The sequence below is a fragment of the Calidris pugnax genome, unplaced genomic scaffold (genome assembly GCF_001431845.1).
Source record: "Calidris pugnax isolate Ruff unplaced genomic scaffold, ASM143184v1 scaffold187, whole genome shotgun sequence".
NCBI lineage: Eukaryota > Metazoa > Chordata > Aves > Charadriiformes > Scolopacidae > Calidris > Calidris pugnax.
The window spans coordinates 552,444-562,092 of NW_015090969.1; the positions used below are offsets into that span (position 1 = coordinate 552,444).

A 9,649-nucleotide genomic window follows, 5' to 3' on the forward strand; every position below is an offset into this window, starting at 1 on the left:
AAGAATAGGCTCTCTGTAGTTCTAAGACTGTTACCAGAAGCTAGGGATTGAAGCTACTTGAAATGGTATAACCAGAATGAGCAGCCTGAGACTAATTATCTTTGTAAAATAAATCCCAATATAACGTAGTATTAAAATATTGCTTACTCTTGAAATGATGGATAAGGTGCAATGAGATCTCTGATTCTTTTTCTGGACAGTATTCCAGTCCTGTCCTATATGAATTGTGAGGAAAAAAAATAAATTATAAGAGTTCAGCTACTCTGAAAGCTCTGTATTATCTATGGTCTTTCAACTCTTCATGTGCACCAATGAGCTTAATTTACAGTGGAGCACGGGCTCTGTCCTGCCTTGACTTTCTCTTTGTCTTTCTATTTCTGGTATCTATGGCATCTGCTTGGAAATGCACATCCAGTGACACACAAGCTACCCCTAATTTCCCATTATAAAGAAAATGGCAAACAGTGCTGTTTTGCCAGCTGTTGTACATGCCCAGCGTGCCGACATAAAAAGCTTTTATTATTAAATAGTTGTGAAATCCAGCTGGGAAATTATCACCTACGATTCCTTACTTCCTGTCTTTTCCTTACTTGTAGCTATAAACTTGTGTAACTTGTAGCTATGGTTTTTTTAGGCATACTTTGGTGTTTCTCAAAATTCCTTTCCACTCAAAGGAAATATGAGTGAACTGAATAGTTTTCTGTTCACAGACAGTATCGGCTTCAAGAAATCGATGTTTCAACTCGCAGTGCTTCTGAGAGAAATTAGTAATTCAGACAGTAATGTTTTTGTGCTTTGCAGTCCATACTGCCATGCGAGGGTAGAAATGGAGCGTAAGTTGTGTTTGTAGTAGTTAGGATGAAACAAGGTTGGAGTCAAATAAGCACAGATGCTATTTTCACATAAGTATTGCTAGAATATTTGTCATATGGGAATAGCTTGCCCACAGGTGTCAGAATAGGGTTAAAATTATTGTTTACTCAGACATACAGTATTTCTCAGTCATAGCAGCAGCTGGATAAGACCCTGCAAATCTAGCTCATGGGGGGAATTGTGAAGCACTGTCCCCCTTTCCCCACGCCACAGTATGTGTTGTAATTGCATTTCTTCTCATAAAGCTTGAGAACCATAAAGAGGTGTCTTCCTCATGCAGTAATTGTAAAGCCTCTAAATAACAATGGCTGAAAAGACATTGTTATCCATAACTGGTAGGTGCATAAGTTCAATTATTTTTTATTTTTGTTTAAAAAATGCCTAATTTAAAACCGCTGAACTGATGCTTATGCAGCTTTGTTTGGGGTTTTTCTGTTGTTTGCTTTTTTCTAAAAGTTGATACTTTCTGTGACATCCTGAATACACAGTAGAAGTTAATATCCTCTCATGAATAGAGTTAAAGATATGAATGAAAGATGTTTCTCGGGACCTCTAGAATATGCAAATAACATAAATAGCTAGACATGGGAAGTGATTTAGTTACCGATAGTACAGATTGTTTCACAGATTAATATATTGTGGTGCATTTATAGAAGAATTGGACTATCTTAGAAACTATGCACCACATGCATCTGCAAAACAGATTTACATGGCGAATCAGATTTGTTGGCTTTACTACATGATAAAAATGCTCTCCACTCTGAAATGGCTTTTGTATCAAAGTAGAACAAGATTTAACTGTACTGAACTTAACTGTACTGAACACTTCAACCTGTTCCATATACTCCAGTATACTTCATGTTTATGATTGAGCACAATAATTCTCATTCTTGTTGAGCATTATATTGGTAATAATGCAATATTTGCCCTGCTGTTCTCATCTTTTTCTTGTTCTACATCAAGATGGTTCAAGATAGCTTAAATTTTAGACTTTGGATAATACAGATTGGTGGATAATGTAGATGGAAGAGAACCATGATACCATCTGTATCAGCTCCTACAAATGTAGAATTGTCACTTGCCATACATTTAAGCTGAGAGAGAGACTTTTATCAGGTTTGATTTGATTTTTTTTTATTAAGCATTTCCATTCTTGTGCTGAGTGGAATCTGCCGCTCCAGCATTGATCATTTCACCATCAGTCTGAGTGGGGAGTCTGCACTGTGAATCATCTCTTATTTTAATTGAGAAGGTACTCAATTTTCCCCCAATTCTTGTTTAATAGCACAAGCAGTTTCCTTTCTGTACAGTGGTGTGTTATAGTAATAAAATAAATACCACAAAATCACTGATGAGGTGAAAATTGAACTTTCTGTCTCTGTGCAGCCATGTGGGTAAAAGAGTAATTGGCTTGGATAATAACTTTTGTTCTTACAAACCCAAATCTAAATGAGCATCTCGTTGATACATCTGCTTGTAATTACTATCAAAAGAAGAGAATATATTGTGCAGATAAATAAATGAAACCATTTTTAGTGCTTTCACAAAGTAATCCAATTGTTTAATAGTTTAAATATACCTCTAATGATTCTTAGACTTTTTATGGCATATTTAGTATGTCAAAGACTAGAATTCTCATAAATTTATTTTTTACGTTTACAGAATAGAAGCATCAGCAGAGAGTTCTAGTTGTATAAACAGGTTTAGTTGGATGTTACAATGTAAAGGAACTTTTTGTATTCCTGCCTCCATGAAATGGGAATTAACCTCATACACTGCCAGGGCCCCAGCTTCACTCGATTACCTTAGTTCTTTTGGCTTCTCTGGTGATACATTAATTTCTGCCATTTAAGGATTCTTCCTCACTCGGCGTTGGTTGGAAAATAACCCCTGTTTGATGCAGCATCTAGTTAACAATGTTATTGCAATAAAAGTATTGAGAGATACTACTACACTTGATACAGATCCAGGTGTAAACTAAAGCACATGCATTAAGATGAACCAAAATGTCTTCAGCTTAAGAAACTTCTCCTCTAGACAAAGTGTATGGGGTTACTGGCTTTTATAGATACTTTAGATACTTTTTATAACAAGATGAAACTTTAAAAGTCTTTTTCTGTCCATTGGGGTTTAAATAATAATAATTTTTATTAGCGAAATAGTTGAATCTGTTCCATGCAGGTAACACAGCACATTAACTCCAAGGATTTTTTTATTTCCTCATTTACTTAAAAACAAGTGCTCTATCTGCATGGAGTCAATGGGCCATAATGGATCCAAAGAAGCTGTTCTGGTCCATCAGGTCAATGATTTCTGAATTTAAGTCTCTGGCAAACGTTGGACTCATCATCTTCTGGGGGAAGAAGGTAACAGCCTCCCAATAGATAGGAGGTGTACGAAGCATTTGTTATAACACAGGTAAATGGTATTCACAAATTACCCATGTTAATCAAGTGAGTCAAACCTGATTGTCCTTTCTACTCAGAGTTTAACTCAAAGATGCACAACTTGGGAAATTTCAGAGTTTGTAATGAAATTAATTGAACAAATTTTGGCAAAAGCATATAGGTGGGCAGTAGTTGTGTGTCTTGCTAAGTTGTCTGTGCAGATAGTCAAATAACATGATTTTTTATTATAATTTTGCAAATTTATGAATGCTAGCCAGTTCCTGCTTATAAATATCTATGTCCCAATACAGTTATTTTAAGAATATGCATATTATATATTTTAGCATCAGCTGGAAATGGATATGAAAATTATGCTTGACCCAGAGAACATCAATAATAAAGCTGGTTTAAAGCTGCAGAACTGTGAGACCAAGCTGCCACTTATAACTAAGAAAAAATCTGATCCTGTAAGTAACTCATTATCTTATGGGCATTACTTTTCACTGTTGAAGTTAACACATATCAGATCTAAATTGAAAAAAAAAAAAAGAATGAGTGAAAATACCTCAATAAGCGTGATACTGAAAGAGAATCAGAATCCTAGAATTTAGGTGGTGTTTCCATCTTACTTTTCTGACATGGTTTGGGATGGAATATTGGGTTTTATTTCTTAGCTCTGTGTTGGAAGCACTTACTTTGCAATGTGAGGGACAGATTCAGATCCCTCTTTTCCATGTCTTCTAGATGCCAAGTGCCCTCACTGTCAAGCTACAAAGTTATGCTGAAGCACAGACTTTCTTTTATTTCTAGTTGAGCTGTTTTCTTTAGTACAAAACAATTATCAACCTAAGCTGAGACTGAGCACTTCCATAAAACTCTCCTCAGAGTCCCCGGACTTGTATCATCAAATCATCCCTCTCTATTTTTCCAAGTTGTGTAATGTCCAAGTTGTGTAAAATTAAGTTTTGATTCTTCCAAATTTGTGTTTTGCAACCGCTGCTCCTCTTAAACAAACGAATGTGAAGATGATGCTTTCTGCAAAGTATGCTTTTTAAAAAATTTAATAGGCCCGGGCATCCCTCCAAAGATCAGTTATGTTCACAAATTTAGCACAGCACGGTGGTCCACATGAAAGAATATGCCCAATGGTCTCACAGAAGGATGCTCTTCTACAATTTAATTTATGTAATAGAATCATTATGCAGCAAGCCTAGTGCTGTAAAAGACAGTCTAGGGTATCTTGTTTTAAACAACATAAACAGAATCTGTGAATGGCACAGTTGTAAGCTGCCACTTATAAAAAATGATTTTTGAAAGCTGTTGCCCAGACTAAGAGGTGATTTGTCTAACCCTGTGATGTAGAGTTAATTAGAAGAAAGCATCATGGCTAATAGCTTTTTAGAACCACTCTAAAACACTCACAGAGAGGAATATTATACTACTGCAGAGAGCCATGTGTTTTACCACTCTCACTGAAACCTACTGATCAGAGAGAACTTCTTAACGTTGACTTAAATTACAAACATTTAGTGTAAATTAGTCAATTCTCTGATACGTATTTACAGTTGCTACAGAACTGTTTATGACAGGGAGATGGGCTGAAAAAACCAAGTAGGTATTTCCTATCTCTAATTTATTCTAGAAGGTTTTGAATCCCATGACACAATCTATATTTTCAAATATTCTGGCTTCACTGGGGGTAAAATATTGCAATTAGATTTGCAAAAATCCACTAATGAGATTGTGAATCAAGGCATTTTTGTTAAATGTGATCTTACTAGCATTTAGACAAATTATAGAGCAGCAATAGTAACTAAAATAAACAGATGTGTAGTTGCAGGTCTAAAATTATATGGTCCGTTAAATGTGATCTTCCTAGCATTTAGACAAATTATAGTTATAGAGCACCAATAGTAAGTAAAATAAACGGACGTGTAGTTGCAGGTCTAAAATTATATGGTCCTTAGTTTTGAAAAAAATATAAATTAAATTACAATAATTAAGATAGGTGCTACCTACCCTGGTTTTACTAATCAGCCATTAGAGGGCAATGTTTGTACGCACACACGCGGGCACACACACGCGCACGTAACCGTGTACATGCCCTACATATGTACATAGGTTCAAAGATTATCTCTCAAAAAAAAATCAGTGGCAGAAGGAATCTCATTGAAGTAAATTAAAAACTAATTGCTTAGTTATCTGCATTCAGGTTTTTTTCAAGAATCCTCAGCATCTGAGTTTTCAAGGTGACCCGAGCATTTCGAGATGTGATGAGATTGGGAACACACTGGTTTTGAGGTGACCGGATAGGTCAGGCACAAATCTACATGGACTTTTTATTATTCTGCCATTTGAGTAGTTTGAAAAATTATTAGTAAGGATCTCATTGTTTCATGAAAAATGTCTTCTTTTCTTGCTCTTTTGATATTACAAAGTTGCTGACACTGGATTTTATGACAGAAAGTAAGAACAATTAACTATTGCCCTTTTGTACCTTTTGGGTCTGATAAGCACTAATGCTTCATCCTATGTAAAGTTCTGAAGTTATCTTGAAATGAGGAATTTAGTTCTGTTAGAAACACTGTGGGCAGGCTGGGCATCGCTTTATTTTGTAGCCTACATCTGGATAACAAATGAAAAATGAGGAGGAGATAATTATTAAATATGTATAGTTCCCATGGAGTATCCAGCAAAACAAATAGTAATCTGAATTGCAGCAAAAATAATTCTAACGTACTGCCGCAATGTAGAAAAGATTCACAACTAGACCTTTCATTTTCATAGACTACTGCTCTTTTATAGAATTATACTGGCACTTTTTGGTCCTTGTTTTCTTATAAATGTATATTATACTGTAAACTTAGGAACCTTTTAATTTATTCATGAGGTAGAATTTAATATGGTGATGATTTCTAGCCTTTATGAGTTGCATCTTATATAGTGTGGCTCTAATGGTGATGGCAGTGATTCTGTGCTGTGGTGGGGGTTTTTTTAAGCTAACTTATTTGAGCACAACCATTCTAATCATATCCTCAGTTATTCATTCTTTATTCAGTATTTGCATCATGCTAATCACTAAAGCTTATCACTGAAGGTCTATTCATTTCCAAAATTATAAAGTAAGTCAAGGCAGGGCAATTCTTTTCATTTCAAGTGACTAGAAGAAGGTGTAGAAGAAAAACAGGTCTTTTGATCCTCAAAACCTGATTGTATTTTAAACCTATGCATATGGCTATAATTACAGTCAAAGCATAATTTGGCAGTGGTAGCAGAATGAGACTTAAACAAATCGATGTTACACTACAGTAATTCAAAATAAGCTTGTTGCATTTGTATTATGGTATGTAATCATAGTAAGCAGCACAGGGAATTAATAAAATCATCTTGTCACTAAAAATAAAAAGGAAATAATTGGTGAGATAGAGTTAACTTAACAGATGACTATAGTCAGCATCCTTTCAACCTAGAAATGGGAATGTGAAGGTCACCCCCATCTCAGATGACAAACGTAGAACATTTTGTTGGTAAACAAATTAATCTTTTGAAAGGTCACCATTTGTTTTAAGTTTTTCTCCAGTTCTTGTCATCTGGAATTGGAGATTGACTGTCATTTTGCTAGGCAGGGGTGCAGCCGAAGCCGCCGAAGCTGTTTCTGTACATATCAGCATTCCTTGACAAAACTCAGTGCCTGATTGTGATGCTATGGGCTGCTGGTTTACAGCTGGCTCCGGACAAGAAGGGAGGCCCACCCTTGAATTCCAATAAGTTGGTCCTGTATATTCTGCCTCGTGTAAGCTGGCCTTTTGCCCACAAGTAAAATGTAGTTCAAGCCAGCAATTATCTTTCTTACTTCCTTCTGTGCTGCTTCTGTTGCCTTTTTCAAAAAGCAGATGCGGGATTCACCAAAGTTCTCCATCTATTCTCTCTCACACCTGTTAATGGCAGAATTGTGATAGAGGTAAATTTCTGGGAGAGCGAGCAGTTAGGCCTTAAAAGGAGCAAAGCTTGTTTTTTCCAAGTGCATGGAAAATTGACAGTTCGGAGGCCTCTCTGGTTACTTTATGAGCTTAAGGTAGGTAAGAGTAACATAAAAGACCTGTTGTTAAAGATGCTTCATTGCTCCATATTGAAAGTTTAATGTTGGGCTTTCCATTTAAATTGGATTTGATTTTCTGTAGATAAACAAAATCTGAGGGAAATAATATGTATTAATATCTTAGTATTACATCTAGGGGAAACTATTAATCATTAGGTAGATAAAATGCTGGACTATGTAAATTGGAATGATAATTTTAATTTTCTATACAATTTTCCTTCTCAGAAATCTTCTTGAACAAAAAGGCAGCCAGTCATAAAAATTGTCATATTTTAAATCTCTTACAGAGACTGTTACAAATTTGTCTTCTCTGACTTGAGAATAGTCCCATTTCACTGGTGACAGTTCATCCTTTACTTGGCATTCAGTATTTCTGCACTGAATTCCATGTGCTGGTTCTCAGACTTGGAGGACCAAAATTAGGTTATTTGAAATCAGAGTTAAACACTTCCTTTATTTACTATTGATTACTAAGATTATTTGGCTTGATTGTCAAAACAAGACTCTTTTCCCCAAACTGAGAAACGATGAAAGTGTGAGTGAAGCTATTCTTTGATACTTCTTCCTTGCTTTGCTGCTCAGGGTATAAATCAACACAGAAAAATAATACATCTGTTTATTTTGTAAGGCTGTAAAACTATAAAATGCAATGAATTCCTACAGTAATTCTCATGCAGACAAAACCAAAGCTGACCTGATCTATTGTGGGCAGTAGACTCAAGATTGGACTTGATGTCCTACAGGCATCCCTTCTAATGAACATTTCTCATGTTTCTGTGATTCTGTGGTAGAGAGCAAAGAGTGAAAAGCCCTGATGCCTCTGCCTTTGCTCCCTTGGAGGTTTTTACAATCTGAATGGATTTTCTCCCACTGCTTAAAACTTAAATACCTCCTCCTGTGTGAACAGCAGTCCCTTTGATCTGTAACACTTGGGGGACAGACCCATTGAACCCTCTCACTCTCCTCCCATACTGACAGAAATTTTTTCTGAATTAGTTATCAAAGCCGCTTTGTATCTCTCTTAATAGTATCACAATCAGGTAGTGTCAGAAGCCTTGCTAAAGTCAAGATAAGCAGTACTTGCTTTTTCTCCCCTATTCACAACACTTACTAACCTGTTGTAGAAAAAAATTAGATCGGTCTGACAAATTTGATCTGGACAGGTTCAAGTTACCCATTTATTTGTTATTTTCCAGACGTTTGTAACTAGCTTCTTTGGTTATTTGTTGAAGAATTTTTCCAAGAATTATAGTTAAATCAATAGGGCTAACATTCCTCAACACATCCTTTGCCCCTTTTTAAAGATAGGAGCTACGTTCTTTTCCAGCCTTTTAGTATATTTTCCATTCTCCAAGAGTCTCACCAGCAGTTCTGAGATGGCTTTAGACAATTATTTAATTATCCTGGAGTGAATTTCATCAGGATCAGCCAATTTGAAAACTTCTGAGCCCTATCTGATCTGTTTTGCCCTTAGGTACCCTGAGACATCTTCCCTTTTGCACTACAATTAAATGAGTTGATTGTACTCATAACTACCTGCTTTTTTACCATTTTGGATGTACTTAATTATGTCATTTTTTTATTACCCAGAAGTTTCTTCCTACTCCCACCTCACTTTGTCTTACCTTTTTAAGCAAACAAGAAGCAGTCATCAGCAGGCCCATTTTTTCTCTTTTGGGTACTTTTTTCTTCTTTTGTGATCAATGAAGAACGTATAACTCATCAACTTTGATAACTTGTTATCCTTCCTATCCTGCTTCATCTCTGGAATAATTTGAGGTGGTTTCTACAGTACTTTTACCTGCAGAACAGAAAGCTCAACGGAGTTCCAGTTTCTTCCAATTAGATTTGCCTTCTGCAAGCTCTTTCCTGCCAGTTTTCTGAGCATACTGAAAACTGAGCTTAGGTCTATTATTTTTATTTTTTCTATGCTTCCCACTTCCCTTTGTAGGGATTAGGAGCTGTGTGCATCAAATCATGATGGGAACTTCTTAATAAAAATAGGAAGGTAATTGGCAATTGAGAGAAGATAATAATGAAATGACAATGTACCTTTTCCACAATTACTGTCAAGCCCTGTGGTTTTCTGATATTTACTTACCAAATCTCATCCATCTGATCTTCCTGGTTGATAAACTGTAGTTTTGATACATGATGGCAGTCATCTTTTCTCTGTATTTAATACTATTCCCTATTTTTTTTTTTTTGGGGGGGGGGGGGGGGACCTTTTTATAACATTTTTAATTTTTTGGGAATTGAATTTTCTTTTTAAAAAAGTATTCTGTCAAAC

The 9,649-nt window shown here is 35.8% G+C and overlaps 1 protein-coding gene across 1 annotated transcript in view; it reads left to right on the forward strand.

Moving 5' to 3' along the window:
* IQCH (IQ motif containing H) overlaps positions 1–9,649 on the forward strand; it is a 105,201-nt gene that overhangs the window by 23,440 nt on the left and 72,112 nt on the right. The window contains exon 5 of the mRNA XM_014952761.1: positions 3,605–3,727. Within this exon, the coding sequence (XP_014808247.1) occupies positions 3,605–3,727 (123 nt within the window). The remainder of the gene's footprint in view (positions 1–3,604; positions 3,728–9,649) is intronic.